General features: G+C 40.0%; 1 protein-coding gene across 4 annotated transcripts in view; it reads right to left on the reverse strand.

Moving 5' to 3' along the window:
* Nucleotides 1-18,960, reverse strand: part of LOC128695607 (integrin alpha-PS3-like) — a 263,263-nt gene that overhangs the window by 71,698 nt on the left and 172,605 nt on the right. For all 4 annotated transcript variants that reach the window (XM_070084870.1, XM_053786331.2, XM_070084871.1 and 1 more), the window contains exons 15-16: nt 17,853-18,069; nt 10,976-11,139 (exon numbers count right to left, since the gene is read on the reverse strand). In XM_070084870.1, coding sequence (XP_069940971.1) covers nt 10,976-11,139; nt 17,853-18,069 — 381 coding nt within the window. The remainder of the gene's footprint in view (nt 1-10,975; nt 11,140-17,852; nt 18,070-18,960) is intronic.

Consider the following 18,960-nt stretch of genomic DNA (forward strand, 5'->3'; position numbering starts at 1 on the left):
TGGGTGTAGTAGAGATGGTGGTGGGTGGAGTAGTGAGGGTGGTGGATGGAGTAGTGATAATGGTGGGTGGAGTAGATATGGTGGTGGGCAGAGTAGGGAGGGTGGTGAATGTAGTAGAGATGGTGGTGGGTGGAGTAGTGAGGGTGGTGAATGTAGTAGAGATGGTGGTGGGTGGAGTAGTGAAGGTGGTGAGTGGAGTATACAATATTTCTTATTTATAAATTCATTTTTCTTATTTAAAAACCCATAACAAAAAAATTTGAGTGTTTTTTTTGGGGGGTTGGAACGGAATAATGGCATTACAATTAATTTCAATGAAGAAAACTGATTTGATATACAAGCAAACTGAGTTACAAGCTGGGTCACGGAATGAATTAAACTCATTAGTCAAGGTACCACTGTAGTTTATAAAAAATGCAGTATTACAATGTAGAACAAGTTAAAACCATTTACAATATGAAGTATTTATTACAATTTAGTAGATTTCAAAACAATGAGACTGAAACACTTATAAGTTTGCAGTAATAAGTAAATGGTTGAGCAATCATCAGCAATATACAATAATGAAATTGAAACAATTTTATCAAATAGTTATGCAGTCTTAAATTAGATATTAAGTAAAGTGTTTGTCTGGTTAATTTTGGGTGATGAGGTGATTTCTAAATAGGGCCTTAAATTGATTTGTAGGTAGGGGTCCCTTAGTGTGTTTTGGCACATCTCTAATTCAGTGACTCACATTTCCTTTGATTCAGTTGTGTTATTTTTCAAATGAAATTTATTTTTTTGAAAATAGAGTATGAAAGTGTTATTGTGATTAGTCGCCATTTCAAGAATTCAAGTTGTTGAATGTCATCTAAAGTAAAAAAAATAATTGTATCTATAAACTACTAGACTATAACTTAACAATTTTTCCTATACATAAGCATGTATAATGATATATTCAATCTACTGTAACTGAAAATATTTGCTCCTTCAAGAATTTGAGTTCTTGAATTTAATGTCATCTAATGTAAAAGATGTACCTACACACTTACTAGACTATAACCCAAATAATTTTTCTTATAATCATGTACATAATAATATCCTTAATCTATTTACATTTTTTTATTTCAACAGGTCGGCCGTCACCCACCAAGGCAGGGTGACCCAAAAAAAGAAAGAAAATCACCAAAAAGAAAATACTTTCATCATTATTCAACACTTTCACCTCACTCATACATAATCACTGTTTTTGCAGAGGGGCCCAGATACAACAGTTTAGAAGCATATATAAAGATATATGTATAACATATCCCTCCAAACTGCCAATATCCCAAACCCCTCCTTTAAAGTACGTACAAGCATTGTACTTCCCATTTCCAGTACTCAAGTCTGGCTATATAAAAATAACCAGCTTCCCTGAATCCCTTCACTAAATATTACTCTGCTCACACTCCAACAGCTCGTCAAGTCCCAAAAACCATTCGTTTCCATTCACTCCTATTTAACACTCTCTGGCATGCTTGCTGGAAGTCCAAACCCCTCGCCAACAAAACCTCCTTTAACCCCTCCCTCCAACCTTTTCAAGGGCGACCCCTACCCCGCCTTCTTTTCCCTACAGATTTATACGCTCTTCATGTCATTCTACTTTGATCCACTCTCTCTAAATGACCAAACCACCTCAACAACCCCTCTTCAGCCCTCTGACTAATACTTTTATTAACACCATACCTTCTCCTAATTTCCACACTCCGAATTTTATGCATAATATTTACACCATACATTGCCCTTAGACAGGACATCACTGCCTCCAACCACCTCCTTGCTGCAGCACTTACAACCCAAACTTCACACCCATATAAGAGTGTTGGTACCACTATATTTTCATACATTCCCTTCTTTGCCTCCATTGATAACGATTTTTGTCTCCACATATATCTCAGCGCACCACTCACCTTTTTTCCTTCATCAATTTTATGGTTAACCTCATCCTTCATAAATCCATCCGCTGACATGTCAACTCCCAAATATCTAAAAACATTCACTTCTTCCATACTCCTCTCTAATTTGATATCCAGTATTTCTTTGTCTAAATCATTTGATACCCTCATCACCTTACTCTTCCCTATGTTCACTTTCAACTTTCTACCTTTACACACCCTCCCTAACTCATCCACTAACTTTAGCAACTTTTCCTTAGAATCTCCCATAAGCACAGTATCATCAGCAAAAAGTAACTGTTTCAACTCCCATTCTGTATTTGATCCCCCATAATTTAATCCCACCCCTCTCCCCAACACCCTAGCACCTCTTTTACAACCCCATCTATAAATATATTAAACAACCATGGTGACATTACACATCCCTGTCTAAGACCCACTTTTACAGGGAAGTAATCTCCCTCTCTTCTACACACCCTAACCTGAGCCTCACTATCCTCATAGCATTTAGTAACTTACTACCTATTCCATATACTTGCAACATCTGCCACATTGCTCCCCTATCCACTCTATCATATGCCTTTTCTAAATCCATAAATGCAATGAACACTTCCCTACCTTTATCTAAATACTGTTCACATATATGCTTCAATGTAAACTCTTGATCTACACATCTCCTACCCACTCTAAAGCCTCCTTGCTCATTCGCAATCCTACTCTCTGTCTTACCTCTAATTCTTTCAATGATAACCATACTGTAAACTTTTCCTGGTATACTCGGTAAACTTTTTTATTTTATTATCACACCGGCCGATTCCCACCAAGGCAGGGTGGCCCGAAAAAGAAAAACTTTCACCATCATTCACTCCATCACTGTCTTGCCAGAAGGGTGCTTTACACTACAGTTTTTAAACTGCAACATTAACACCCCTCCTTCAGAGTGCAGGCACTGTACTTCCCATCTCCAGAACTCAAGTCCGGCCTGCCGGTTTCCCTGAATCCCTTCATAAATGTTACTTTGCTCACACTCCAACAGCACGTCAAGTATTAAAAACCATTTGTCTCCATTCACTCCTATCAAACACGCTCACGCATGCCTGCTGGAAGTCCAAGCCCCTCGCACACAAAACCTCCTTTACCCCCTCCCTCCAACCCTTCCTAGGCCGACCCCTACCCCGCCTTCCTTCCACTACAGACTGATACACTCTTGAAGTCATTCTGTTTCGCTCCATTCTCTCTACATGTCCGAACCACCTCAACAACCCTTCCTCAGCCCTCTGGACAACAGTTTTGGTAATCCCGCACCTCCTCCTAACTTCCAAACTACGAATTCTCTGCATTATATTCACACCACACATTGCCCTCAGACATGACATCTCCACTGCCTCCAGCCTTCTCCTCGCTGCAACATTCATCACCCACGCTTCACACCCATATAAGAGCGTTGGTAAAACTATACTCTCATACATTCCCCTCTTTGCCTCCAAGGACAAAGTTCTTTGTCTCCACAGACTCCTAAGTGCACCACTCACTCTTTTTCCCTCATCAATTCTATGATTCACCTCATCTTTCATAGACCCATCCGCTGACACGTCCACTCCCAAATATCTGAATACGTTCACCTCCTCCATACTCTCTCCCTCCAATCTGATATTCAATCTTTCATCACCTAATCTTTTTGTTATCCTCATAACCTTACTCTTTCCTGTATTCACCTTTAATTTTCTTCTTTTGCACACCCTACCAAATTCATCCACCAATCTCTGCAACTTCTCTTCAGAATCTCCCAAGAGCACAGTGTCATCAGCAAAGAGCAGCTGTGACAACTCCCACTTTGTGTGTGATTATTTATTTATTTATTTATTTATTTATTTATTTATTTAAAAATTTGTGCACACATACAGAGGTACAAAAAATACAGAAAAGAGCAGTATGCCAAAGCCACTTATACTATGCATAGCATTACGGGCTGGCTTAAAATTAACTTAAGATGAACTAAGCAATGATGACATCGGTGATAAAACTTTAATGTAAACAGATTACTATAAAGCACAAGTGAGTATTACAAAGACAGGTCATATGGTTGTATGCATTGTTGTACATTCAGTAGAATGGAGTATTCTGTTAGGTAGTGTATTTAAAAAATAATAAAGTTAGATTGGGTTTTAGGTTTAACATTTATGTGATATAATTGTGAGAAACATTTAAGATATACAATTTATAAGGTTCAGTTATTCAGTATTTATTTGGTTTTGGGTGAGTAAGTGATCTTTGAGAAGAGACTTGAATTTATAAACAGGTAGTGTTTCTTTTATATTTACAGGTAATGAGTTCCAGATTTTAGGGCCTTTTATGTGCATTGAGTTTTTGCATAGTGTGAGATGGACACGAGGAACATCAAAGAGTGATCTGTGCCTTGTGTTATGGTCATGTGTTCTGTTGAGGTTGGCAAGGAGATGTTTGAGGGGAGGGTTAATATCAGAGTTAAGTGTTCTATGTATGTAATAGGTGCAGTAATAAGTATGAATGTTTTGTATGGTGAATAGGTTTAGTGTATTGAATATTGGTGGAGTGTGCTGCCTATAGTGAGAATTTGTTATCATTCTAACTGCAGCCTTTTGTTGGGTAATTAGTGGTCTGAGATGGTTACTTGTTGTTGAGCCCCATGCACAAATTCCATAGGTGAGATAGGGGTAAATAAGAGAGTGATATAGGGCCAGGAGGGCTGACTGTGGAGCATAGTACCGTATCTTCGATAGTATGCCTACAGTCTTGGAAATTTTCTTAGAAATTTGTTGTATATGTGTATGAAATTTGAGTCTATTATCAAGGTGGATTCCTAAGAATTTTCCCTCTGTTAGCTTTGTGATAGGTGATCCGTTTATCATTATGTTAAGAGGGACATCTGTAGCTCTGTTACCAAACTGAATGAAGTAGGTTTTGTCAATGTTTAGTGTAAGTTTGTTAGTCCTCATCCAGGTAGATATTTTCTGTAATTCTGTATTTACAGTATTGGCTAGCGTGACTGGGCTCGGGTGGGAGAAGACGTATGTAGTGTCATCTGCAAATAGTGTGGGTTTGAGTAATTGCGAAGCATTTGCCAAGACCCTCGCATTTACTTCTCTTACAACCCCATCTATAAATATATTAAACAACCACGGTGACATCACACATCCTTGTCTAAGGCCTACTTTTACTGGGAAAAAATTTCCCTCTTTCCTACATACTCTAACTTGAGCCTCACTATCCTCGTAAAAACTCTTCACTGCTTTCAGTAACCTACCTCCTACACCATACACTTGCAACATCTGCCACATTGCCCCCCTATCCACCCTGTCATACGCCTTTTCCAAATCCATAAATGCCACAAAGACCTCTTTAGCCTTATCTAAATACTGTTCACTTATATGTTTCACTGTAAACACCTGGTCCACACACCCCCTACCTTTCCTAAAGCCTCCTTGTTCATCTGCTATCCTATTCTCCGTCTTACTCTTAATTCTTTCAATTATAACTCTACCATACACTTTACCAGGTACACTCAACAGACTTATCCCCCTATAATTTTTGCACTCTCTTTTATCCCCTTTGCCTTTATACAAAGGAACTATGCATGCTCTCTGCCAATCCCTAGGTACCTTACCCTCTTCCATACATTTATTAAATAATTGCACCAACCACTCCAAAACTATATCCCCACCTGCTTTTAACATTTCTATCTTTATCCCATCAATCCCGGCTGCCTTACCCCCTTTCATTTTACCTACTGCCTCACGAACTTCCCCCACACTCACAACTGGCTCTTCCTCACTCCTACAAGATGTTATTCCTCCTTGCCCTATACACGAAATCACAGCTTCCCTATCTTCATCAACATTTAACAATTCCTCAAAATATTCCTTCCATCTTCCCAATACCTCTAACTCTCCATTTAATAACTCTCCTCTCCTATTTTTAACTGACAAATCAATTTGTTCTCTAGGCTTTCTTAACTTGTTAATCTCACTCCAAAACTTTTTCTTATTTTCAACAAAATTTGTTGATAACATCTCACCCACTCTCTCATTTGCTCTCTTTTTACATTGCTTCACCACTCTCTTAACCTCTCTCTTTTTCTCCATATACTCTTCCCTCCTTGCATCACTTCTACTTTGTAAAAACTTCTCATATGCTAACTTTTTCTCCCTTACTACTCTCTTTACATCATCATTCCACCAATCGCTCCTCTTCCCTCCTGCACCCACTTTCCTGTAACCACAAACTTCTGCTGAACACTCTAACACTACATTTTTAAACCTACCCCATACCTCTTCGACCCCATTGCCTATGCTCTCATTAGCCCATCTATCCTCCAATAGCTGTTTATATCTTACCCTAACTGCCTCCTCTTTTAGTTTATAAACCTTCACCTCTCTCTTCCCTGATGCTTCTATTCTCCTTGTATCCCATCTACCTTTTACTCTCAGTGTAGCTACAACTAGAAAGTGATCTGATATATCTGTGGCCCCTCTATAAACATGTACATCCTGAAGTCTACTCAACAGTCTTTTATCTACCAATACATAATCCAACAAACTACTGTCATTTCGCCCTACATCATATCGTGTATACTTATTTATCCTCTTTTTCTTAAAATATGTATTACCTATAACTAAACCCCTTTCTATACAAAGTTCAATCAAAGGGCTCCCATTATCATTTACACCTGGCACCCCAAACTTACCTACCACACCCTCTCTAAAAGTTTCTCCTACTTTAGCATTCAAGTCCCCTACCACAATTACTCTCTCACTTGGTTCAAAGGCTCCTATACATTCACTTTACATCTCCCAAAATCTCTCTCTCTCCTCTGCATTCCTCTCTTCTCCAGGTGCATACACGCTTATTATGACCCACTTCTCGCATCCAACCTTTACTTTAATCCACATAATTCTTGAATTTACACATTCATATTCTCTTTTCTCCTTCCATAACTGATCATTTAACATTACTGCTACCCCTTCCTTTGCTCTAACTCTCTCAGATACTCCAGATTTAATCCCATTTATTTCCCCCCACTGAAACTCTCCTACCCCTTTCAGCTTTGTTTCGCTTAGGGCCAGGACATCCAACTTCTTTTCATTCATAACATCAGCAATCATCTGTTTCTTGTCATCCGCACTACATCCACGCACATTTAAGCAACCCAGTTTTATAAAGTTTTTCTTCTTCTCTTTTTTAGTAATTGTATACAGGAGAAGGGGTTACTAGCCCATTGCTCCCGGCATTTTAGTCGCCTCATACGACACGCATGGCTTACGGAGGAAAGATTCTTTTCCACTTCCCCATGGACAATAGAAGAAATAAAAAAGAACAAGAGCTATTTAGAAAAAGGAGAAAAACCTAGATGTATGTATATATAAATATGCATGTGCGTGTCTGTGAAGTGTGACCAAAGTGTAAGTAGGAGTAGCAAGATATCCCTGTTATGTTAGCGTGTTTATGAGACAGAAAAAGAAACCAGCAATCCTACCATCGGTAAACTTATTCCCCTATAATTTTTACAATCTCTTTTGTCCCTCTTCCCTTTATATAAAGGAACTATACATGTTCTCTGCCAATCCCTAGGTACCTTCTCCTCTTTTATACATTTATTAAACAAAAATACCAACCACACCAACACTATATCCCCCCCTGCTTTTAACATTTCTGTCATGATCCCATCAGGTCTAGCTGCTTTACCCCCCTTTCATTCTACATATTGCCTCATGCACCTCCCCCACACTCACATCCTGCTCTTCTTCACTCCTAAAAGATGTTATACCTCCCTGGCCAGTGCATGAAATTACTGCCTCCCTTTCTTCATCAACATTTAAAAGTTCCTCAAAATATTCCCACCATCTACCCAATACCTCTAGCGCTCCATCTACTAACTCCCCTACTCTGTTTTTAACTGACAAATCCATTCGTTCTCTAGGCTTTCTTAACTTGTTTAACTCCAAAATTTTTTGTTTTCATCAAAATTTCTTGACAGTGTCACTCCCACTCTATCACCTGCTCTCCTTTTGCACTCTCACCACTCTCTTCACCTTCCTTTTACTCTCTATATACTCTGCTCTTCTTATCACACTTCTGCTTTGTAAAAACCTCTCATAAGCTACCTTTTTCTCTTTTATCAAACCCTTTACTTCATCATTCCACCAATCACTCCTCTTTCCTCCTGCACCCACCCTCCTATAGCCACAAACTTCTGCCCCACATTCTAATACTGCATTTTTAAAACTCTCCTTTTGCATTCTCTTCACCTTTCTTTTACTCTATACTCTGCTCTTCTTATAATGCTTCTGCTTTGTAAAAACTCTCTCATAAGCTACCTTTTTCTCTTTTATCCCACCTTTTACTTCATCATTCCACCAATCACTCCTCTGTGGGAACTTATTCGGTCCTAAGTCCCACAGGGCAGATACATCGTACGAAGATCCCAACATATCATGGATGGAACAGCTGGGTTGGTTGGCCCTTACACCCACCCAAAACACACACACACACCCAGGTTGGCGAAGGTGGTTGGAAGGTACATTTAACTGATAGATTTACCCTTCGAGGAAGAGATAGGTAGTTTATACTGTTAGTGAACTAATATTAGGACTATTGAGGCAACGGTAGATATTAATAATGTAGACCTAAGACCTTAACGTAGGTAGTAATAGGTCGGTAATGTAGGTTATATTAGCCAGGGAGAACTGGCAGCCCAAGTTTGAATGCTGGGACATGAGGTTTTGAGACCGCAGTGCCTTCTTTGTCGAAACTCCGAACGAGGCACACTGCCGTAACATCAGAGTGGCACCCCACGTGTCTACTAGGCCCTGGAGAAATCTGGTGGAGGCACCTCGAAGTACCATAGATGACCTCCTCCGTCAGGCCCATACAGTAAAACAAGACCTCCCTTTCTTTCTCAGTATTCTGGCCAGTTTCTGGGAGGAATTTGCGAGTGAGTTGAACTGTGGGTCTTTGTGCAGTCGGATGGCCTATGATTGGTACGTTCCGGTTTCTCCTCGTTAAGCTTAGAAGCCACTGTCACTTTCTGCATAGTTGTACCTAGGATACACACTCCCTTGGAAACAGGAATTTCTGAGGTGCAGGCAGGTCACTAATACCGACTGAATATTGCAAGAATTAAGGCTCCCAGTTGCATGTGGTTCTGAGGGGAAGTCCAGAGGGGCTAAAGCTTAGGGAGGTTGAAGACCGGGATACATTCTCCAACACCAAGTAAGTTAGTCCTTTATACATGCATGCAGGCAAAATTTCTTGCAACATCAGTCATTTATGGAAATCTGTAATATAAGTCGCTTGTGAGGCTGAGGTACCGACCTCAGGGCTCGGTGTCAACAGAGCTTGCTAGGTTAGACAACTCACATGGAGGCATTCCAGACAAATTTTCACATCCTCTTTCCTCCTGCACCCACCCTCCTATAGCCACAAACTTCTGCCCCACATTCTAATACTGCATTTTTAAAACTATTCCAACCCTCTACAACCCCCCCTCCACTACTCATACTTGCACTAGCCCACCTTTCTGCCAATAGTTGCTTATATCTCACCCTAACTTCCTCCTCCCTTAGTTTATACACTTTCACCTCTCTCTTACTTCTTGTTGCCATTTTCCTTTCATCCCATCTTCTTCTTACTCTAACTGTAGCTACAACTAAATAATGATCCAATATATCAATAACCCCTCTATAAATATGTACATCCTGAAGCCTACCCATTAACCTTTTATCCACCAATACATAATCTAAAAACTACTTTCATTATGTGTTATATCATACCTTGTATATTTATTTATCCTCATTTTCATAAAATATGTATTATTTATTACCAAACCTCTTTCTACACATAGTTCAATTAAAGGCTTCCCATTTTCACCCTGGCACCCCAAATTTACCTACTACTCCCTCCACAACATTTTTACCCACTTTAGCATTGAAATCACCAATCACAAGTACTCTCACACTTGGTTCAAAACTCCCCATGCATTCACTCAACATTTCCCAAAATCTCTCTCTCTCTCCTCTACACTTCTCTCTTCTCCAGGTGCATAAATGCTTACTATAACCCACTTTTCACATCCAACCCTTATTTTACTCCACATAATCCTTGAATTAATACATTTACATTCCCTCTTTTCTTGCCATAACTTATCCTTCAACATTATTGATACTCCTTCTTTAGCTCTAACTCTATTTGAAACCCCTGACCTAATCCCATTTATTTCTCCCCACCAAAACTCTCTGCCTCCTTCAGCTTTGTTTTACTTAAAGCCAGGACATCCAGCTTCTTCTCATTCATAACATCCACAATCATTTCTTTCTTATCATTTGCACAACATCCACGCACATTCAAACATGCCACTTTGATGGATATTTTCTTCTTTTTCTTTTTAATAAGCTATACGGGAAAAGGCGTTACTAGCCCAATGATCCCGGCATTTTAGTTGAGTTTTACAGCACACATGGCTTACAGAGGAAAGATTCTTATTCCACTTCCCCATGGATTTAAAAGAAAATGTAATAACAAGAACTATTAAGATAAAATCAAAGAAAACTCAGATGAGTGTGTATACATAAACATGTACATGAATGTGTAGTGTGACCTAAGTGTAAGTAGAGGTAGCAAGATGTACCTGAAATCTTGCATGTTTATGAGACAGAAAAAAGACACCAGCAATCCTACCATCATGTAAAACAATTACAAGCTTTCGTTCTACACTCACTTGGCAGGACGGTAGTACCTCCCTGGGTGGATGCTGTCTACTAACCTACTATACATTACTATACTTACATTTACATTTATCAAATACTTGTTTGTGTACATTTAATGACCTTACACACATATACAGTATGTAATGTTTATTTCTCTTGTAGTCTTAAGTTAGTCTTAAACTTGCCCAAGATGCTCTGCATAACCATGGGCAATCAAAAGTCATCCATTTCCGTATAAACATTGTATCATGTGGAAATAAACTTTGATATGGAAAAAAAAAAAAAGAGAACTATGTTTAAAAAAATTCATCTCACCCATGTAGTATCAAGCTCGCATGGACTGCAAGCTGGAGTCCCTGCTTGAATATATTATCTTTAGGACGAACTTCTTGTCCCTCCCCTGATACCAGCACGTCCAAAACTGCATCATGAGATTTATCCGTCAGCTGACTTGCATCTACCTGCACCTCCACTGTGTCCTGCAGATAATTTCTTAGTTTCACAGCTTATTACACCTACAGTAATTTTGTTAAACTAATATTAATTTGTTGTCAATCTGAACAAATCTCTGATTCTAGCTTCTGCAACCATTCTTAAGCAATTTTAACTTAAGATACAGTAAAATCCCCATTTAACAGACTTCAGAAATAAGGAACAAAATCCTCAGTCAATAAATTTTGAAACAACGGGCATAGCTGTTTGGTTGCAGAATAAGCCATTACTGTTAAAAATCACACCAAGTCTTTTTCTTTATCCATCACAATTGTCATTACTGGCAACCTGTTCCTCCATCCCCAATTAGCCCATTAGGCTTATTGTACTTTGTACAAGTACAGTACCATAATTTTTTTTTCAATGTCCTGGCTATCTCCCACCAAGGCATACCTGGAGAGGGTTTCAGGGGTCAATGCCCCATGGCCCAGTTTGTGACCAGGCCTCATGGTGGATCAGGCCCTGATCAACCAGGCTGTTACTGTTGGCAGCACGCAACCCCATATACAAACCACAGTCCTGCTGGTCAGGTACTGACTTTAGGTGCCTGTCCAGTGCCTTCTTGAAGACAGCCAGGGGTCTATTGGTAATCCCCCTTATGTATGCTGGGAGGCAGCTTTAGAGTCTTGGGCCCCTGACACTTATTGTGTTATCTCTTATCGTGCAAGTGGCACCCCTGTTTTTCATTGGGGAGATGTTGCATCATCTGTCGAGTCTTTTGCTTTCATACCTGGAAAGAGTTCTGGGATCAGCGCCCCTGCAGCCCGGTCTGTGACCAGGCCTCATGGTGGATCAGGGCCTGATCAACCAGGCTGTTATTGTTGGCCACACATAATCCAACGTACGAAACACAACCCAGCTGGTCAGGTACTGACTTTAGGTGCCTGTCCAGCGCCTGCTTGAAGACACCCAGGGGTCTGTTGGTAATCCCCCTGATGTATGATGGGAGGCAGCTGAACAGTCTTGGGCCCCTGACACTTTTGTGCTTTTCTTATCGTGCTAGTGGCACCTGCTTTTCATTGGGGAGATGTTGCACTGTCTACTGAGTCTTTTGCTTTCGTAGGGAGTGATTTTCCTGTGCAAGCTTGGTACTAGTCACTCTAGGATTCTCCAGGTGTATATAATCACGTATCTCTCCCTTCTGCGTTCTAGGGAGTACATGTTGAGGAACTTCAAGTGTTCCCAGTAATTGAGGTGTTTTATCACAGTTATGTGTGCCGTGAAGATTCTATGTACACTTTCTAGGTCAGCAATTTCACCTGCCTTAAAAGGTGCTGTTAGTGTGCAGCAATATTCCAGCCTACAAAGAACAAGTGACCTGAAGAGTGTCATCAGGGGCTTGGCATCCCTGGTTTTGAAGGTTCTCATTATCCGTCCTATCATTTTACTAGCAGGTGTGATTGATACAATGTTATGGTCTTTAAAGGTGAGATCCTCTGACATGATCACTCCCATGTCTTTTACATTGGTTTTTTGCTCTATTGTGGGTTGGAATTTGTTTTATACTCCAATGGAGAGGGTTTTGGGGGTCAATGCCCCTGCGGCTCGATCTGAGACCAGGCCTCGTGGTGGATCAGGGTCTGATCAACCAGGCTGTTACTGCTGGCCGCATGCAAACTGACATACGAAACACAGCCCAGCTGGTCAGGTACTGACTTCAGATGCCTGTCCAGTGCCTTCTTGAAGACACCCAGGGGTTTATTGGTAATCCCCCCTTATGTTTGCTGGGAGGCAGTTGAACAGTCTTGGACCCCTGACACTTACTGTGTTGTCTCTCAGTGTACTCATGGTGCCCCTGCTTTTCATTGGGGAAATGTTGCATCTCCCTCCAAGTCTTTTGCTTTCATAGGGATTAATTTTTGTGTGCAAGTTTGGTACTAATCCCTCTAGGATTTTCCAAAAGTATATTATCATGTATCTCTCTTGCCTGCATTCCAGGGAATACAAATCAAGGGACTTCAACCATTCCCATTAATTTAGGTGCCTTATCGTACTTCTGTGTGCCATGAAAGTTCTTCATACACTCTCCAAGTTAGGAAGATAAAATAAGATAGAATTTTCTTCGGATTTTTAACCCCGGAGGGTTAGCCACCTAGGATAACCCAAGAAAGTCAGTGCGTCATCGAGGACTGTCTAACTTATTTCTATTTGGGTCCTCAATCTTGTCCCCCGGGATGCGACCCACACCAGTTGACTAACACCCAGGTGCCTATTTGCTGCTAGGCGAACATGACAACAGGTGTAAGGAAATGCGTTGAAATGTTTCCACCTGCTTGCCTTAAAGGGGGCAGTTAGTGTACAGCAGTACTCCAGCCTAGATAGAACAAGCGATTTAACCCTTAAACTGTCCAAGCAGATCTACGTTCACATGCGTAGTGCTCCAAAAATGGATCTACGTTTTTTTTTTACATATTTTCAAATATAACAAAAAAAAAAAAAGTAGATCTAAGTTTTTTTACACGTTTTCAAATGTAAAAAAAAAAAAAAAAAAAGATCTACTTTTTTACATACTTTCAAATGTTGAAAAAATGTAGATCTATGTTTGGACAGTTTAAGGGTTAAAAGGAATCATCATGGGCTTGGCATCCTTAGTTTTGAAGATTCTCATTATCCATCCTGTCATTTTCCTAGTAGATGCGGTAGATACGATGTGGTCTTTGAAGGCAAGATCCTTCGACATTATCACTCCCAGGGCCTTCACATTACTTTTTTGCTGCTCTATTGTATGGTTAGAATTTGTTGTATAGTACTCTGATACAGTTTTAATTTCCTCAAGTTTTCCATATCTGAGTACTAGCTGAAATTTCTCTTTATTGAACTTCACATTGTTTTGAGTGGCTCATTTGAAGGTTTGGTTGATGTCCGCTTGGAGTCTTTCAGTGTCTTTGATGGAGGACACTGTCATGGCAATTCAGGTGTCATCCACACAGGAAGATACAGAGCTATGGCTTACATCAATGTCTATGTCAGATATGAGGATGAGAAATAGGATGGGAGCATGTACTCTGCCTTGTGGAACAGAGCTTTTCACCGTATCTAACTCAGACTTTACTCTGTTTACTATTATTCTTTGTGTTCTATTTGTCAGGAAGTTATTGATCCATCAACCAACTTTTCCTGTTATTCCTTTATCACACATTTTGTGCACTATTACACTGTGGTCACACTAGTCAAAGGCTTTTTGCAAAGTCTGTGTATACTACATCTGCATTTTGTTTCTCCTCTACAACATCCAGGACCTTGTTATAGTGGTCCAGTAGCTGGGACAGGTAGGAATGACCTGCTCTAAACCCATGTTGCCCTGGGTTGTGTAATTGATGGGTATCTAGGTGGTTGGCGATCTTGCTTCTTAGAACCCTTTCAAAGATTTTTATAATATGGGATGTTAGTGCTATCGGTCTGTAGTTCTTTGCAATTGCTTTACTGCCACCTTTGTAGAGTGGGGATATGTCTGTTATTTTTACTGAGTGTGGGATGACCCGAATCCATGCTCCTTCTCCACAGAATGCTGAAGGCACGTGACAGGGGCTTCTTGCAGTTCTTAATGAACACAGAGTTCCATGAGTCCAGGCCTGGGGCAGAGTGCAAGTGGATGTCACTTATTGCCTTTTCTAAGTCTTGTGGTGTTAGGATAATATCAGAGATTTTTGAGATGACCAAATGTTGGGTCTCATTCATAAAGAATTCATTTGGAGTGTCGACCCTTAGTCTGGTTAACGGCTCGCTGAACACTGAGCTGTATTGGGACTTTAGTATCTCACTCATTTCTTGGCTGTCATCTGTGTATGTCCCATCTTGCCTAATCAAAGGCCCAATACTGGATGATGTTTATTTCCTTAGATTTGGCATAAGAGAAGTTTTTTTTTTTCAACTTCCTTAATACAAAACTTGCACATGAAAATCACTCCCTATGAAAGCAATAGACTTGGCATATGATGCAACATCACCCCAATGAAAAACAGGGGTGCCACTAGCACAATAAGAGACAACACAATAAGTGTCAGGGGTCCAAGATTCTTCAACTGTCTCCCAGCATATATAAGGGGGATTACCAATAGACCCCTGGCTGTCTTCAAGCAAGCACTGGACAAGCACCTAAAGTCAGTACCTGACCAGCCAGGCTGTGGTTCGTACATTGGTTTGCGTGCGGCCAACAGTAACAGCCCTATTCAGGCCCTGTTCAGGCCCTGATCTACCATGAGGCCTGGTCACGGACCGGGCTGCAGGGGTATTGATCCCCTGAACCCTCTTCAGGTATACTCCAGGTATGGCTTTTAGTTCTTCCTGCAATTCTTGTCTCCTGTAAGATTCCTTCAGCTTAAGTTCGATATTTGCTATTTCACTGACCAGTGTCTCCCTTCATATTTCAGATATAGTGGCCCCCTCTAAGCAGCTCTGTGATTCTTCACCTTTGTCCATATAGGGAGTGTCTCTCTCTTCCTAGTTTACATCTTCTCTTTCTTCTTCTTAATGGAAAGTGCCCTGAGCAGATTTCAAGAACTACAGTTTATTTTTTCTAGGCAAAGATTCAGATATGCGTTGTTTAGGATATCTTCCCAGCTTGTTTCATTTAGGACAGGGTTAACTTGTTCCCATTGTATGTTTTTGTTATTGGAGTTGAAATCTGTGAAGACACCCTCATGACTGATCACATTTTGCTGGTCAGGAGCCCTGTGCATAGATGTCTGTACTTCTTAATATGTTGTGATCTGAGTGTATTGTCTTTGATACTGTTATATTACATATCAGATCATCGTTGTTAGTGAAAATGAGGTCCAGAGTATTTTCTAGTGTTATAGGCTCTAATATTTGCTGGTTTAAGGTGAATTTGGTGCAGTGATTTAATAGCTTGTGTGTGTGTGAATTTTCATCTGAGCTGCCTCCTGGGGTGATCTCTGCTAAAATATTATTGGCTACACTCCCCCATTTTAGGCATCTCAAATTGAAATCTCCCAGTAGCAAGATGTTTGGGGCAGGAGTTGGGAGATTTTCCAGACAGTGATCAATTTTCAAATGCTGTTCCTGGAATTGCTGGGAAGTTGCATCCGGAGGCTTTTATATAACCACAATGACAAGGTTTTGGTTTTCAATCTTTACCACCAAAACTTCAACTACATCATTTGAGGTGTTTAGTAGTTCTGAGCAAATGAGCAACTCTGTAACATACTAGCCAACTTCCCCTTGTTGCCTGTTTAGTCTGTCGCATCTGAATAGGTTATAACCTGGGATCCATATTTTGTTGTCAAAATGATTCTTTGTGGGGGTCTCTGTGAAAGCTGCAAACATTGCATTTGATACACAAATAACTCGCACATAGAAGAGAGGAGATTACGATGGCGTTTCGGTCCGCCTTGGACTTTGTAAATGGTCCAAGTCGGACCGAAACATCATTGTAATCTCCTCTCTTCTATGAGCGGGTTATTTGTGTTATTTGCTCCAGTCACGGCATTGTGCCTTTTTTTGTTACTGCATTTGATTCCATAAGCAGTCCCTTGATGTAAGGATTTTTGTTGTTTGTTGATGACCCTGTATGCTTGCAAAGACAAATGTCATTATATTGATGGAATTTAGGGGGGTTTTGTTTGCTGGCTCTAATATCTGTTGTTCAGGAGTGGAGGCCAATGACTGTGCCTCTGCTCCAGAAGTGTTTTCAGTTTGTGTAAGATTTGTCATTTCTTGCCAGTCTTCTTTCCTTCTTGGCACTTAAAAACCTCTCTCTGGAGAGGGTATGCTCCCCTCTTTTGTTTCCCATAGTCTGACTGGTTTGTGTCTTCTTGTTCCCTTTAGATGATGTGCCTGGCAGTATACATCATAGCACTTTCTTTCATGGATTGACGCGTGACACATTTCGGGGTGAAATAAGTTACAGGAATGGGAGTTACACCCTCCTGTTGTCATGTGGGTGTAGCATTTTTTGGGATGGTCAGAGGTGCATGTCCCACCTGTTTTACCAGATATACCATGCCTGCAGAGACCCAAGGCATAGAATTTGCATAGATTGGAATTTTGTTTGCTAGGATTTTTTTGTGGCTGCATTCGCTTCTGGTGCAGCATTTTTTAGGTCACATATTTTACTAAATGTAAAACAAAAAACTAAAGTTTTTCTTTTTACATTTAATAATTTATACTGGAGTAGGGGGTTATTAGCTCCTTGCTTCCGACATTTTAGTTGCCTCTTATGACATGCACTTCTCCATGGAGATAAAAAGAAAAGAAATTAAGGAAGAAAAAACTGTCAGAAAACAGAAGAAAATTTAGGTCATACTACACATGTACAGTGTACATGCATGTGTAGTGTGACGTAAGTGTAAGTAGAAGTAGCAAGATATACCTATTATCTTGCATGTTTATGAGACATAAAAAAAGACACCAGCAATCCTACCATCATGTAAAACAACTACAGGTTTCAGTTTCACACTTGCCTAGTAGGTTGGTAAACAGTGGTTGATGTCTACCAACCTACTGCCTACATACTATAAATATATATTAAAGCAAATTTTCAACAGGATTTCATTCTAGTGAACAATTCAAAGCAATGAATCTCTGTCATTGCAATCAGAAACATAATTTATCTTCTGGAGAGACATGTGATTACTGTACAATACTTCAACAAATTTTCATCTACTGAAAAGAATGCTAAACCAAAACCTGTTACTGGATAAAATATTTCATTTATATGAAAAGTCTGGGAGAAACTAACCTGTTTATCTTTATCAATGGGGTTGGTGAGGCGGCACAAAAGAGACGTGCGATTTCCTCTTGGAAATTCACAATCATGTGATGGAGGCAAGAAAAGTGCAAGAGGTGGAACTACTTTCACAGTCAAATTAGGAAGAAATACTGGCTCTCCCGTATTGGTGATGTTTATTTTTAATACTGGCTTGTTATCATCACCAATCACTAATTTTTTTCCACTTCTGAGGAAATAACCAAAATTACAATAAATACAAATATATATTGTATAGGAAAACTTGTCCAGCTTTTCAAATCCCTTATTCACCCCACCTTCACCATTGTAGTCAAGCATGGAGACCACACCACATCAAGATATCACAAGATTAGTCTTCAACTTACAAATAAGCAGCATTCATGCCCTCCATTTTAAATCCATCATCACACACAAAAAAACTAAGATTTCACTCAATTTCTCAGATAATAAAATATTACTAGGCTACACCTGAAAACATCTAACAGCTCAATCCTTCTAACTGGTTTCTATTTTAGCCTACATATAGCATCAACAATAGTTTCATTTACAGTTTTACCAGACATTATTACTAAGCAATTAATACATAATTTAGTATTAATATACTGTACATGTATATATGAAACAGATTAGTACTACTGTGCCCCGGTGGCCTGGTGGCTAAAGCTCCCGCTTCACACGGAGGGCCCGGGTTCGATTCCCGGCGGGTGGAAACATTCCGACACGTTTCCTTACACCTGTTGTCCTGTTCACCTAGCAGCAAATAGGTACCTGGGTGTTAGTCGACTGGTGTGGGTCGCATCCTGGGGGACAAAATTAAGGACCCCAATGGAAATAAGTTAGACAGTCCTCGATGACGCACTGACTTTCTTGGGTTATCCTGGGTGGCTAACCCTCCGGGGTTAAAAATCCGAACGAAATCTTATCTTATCTTAACAAGTTTCCCCTATTTTATTTTATATAAAAGTCATTCCATGCTGACTTGTACAGCTCTGCCTTTGTGAGTCTAACCTTACCACTGACTACTGAGTTAGTCTAACCAAGAGTACTAAAAGCTGCATGACAATAATAAAATTTGTTTGGATTTTTAACATGGAGGGTT

This window comes from Cherax quadricarinatus, chromosome 14 (assembly GCF_038502225.1).
Source record: "Cherax quadricarinatus isolate ZL_2023a chromosome 14, ASM3850222v1, whole genome shotgun sequence".
Classification (NCBI taxonomy): Eukaryota; Metazoa; Arthropoda; class Malacostraca; order Decapoda; family Parastacidae; genus Cherax; species Cherax quadricarinatus.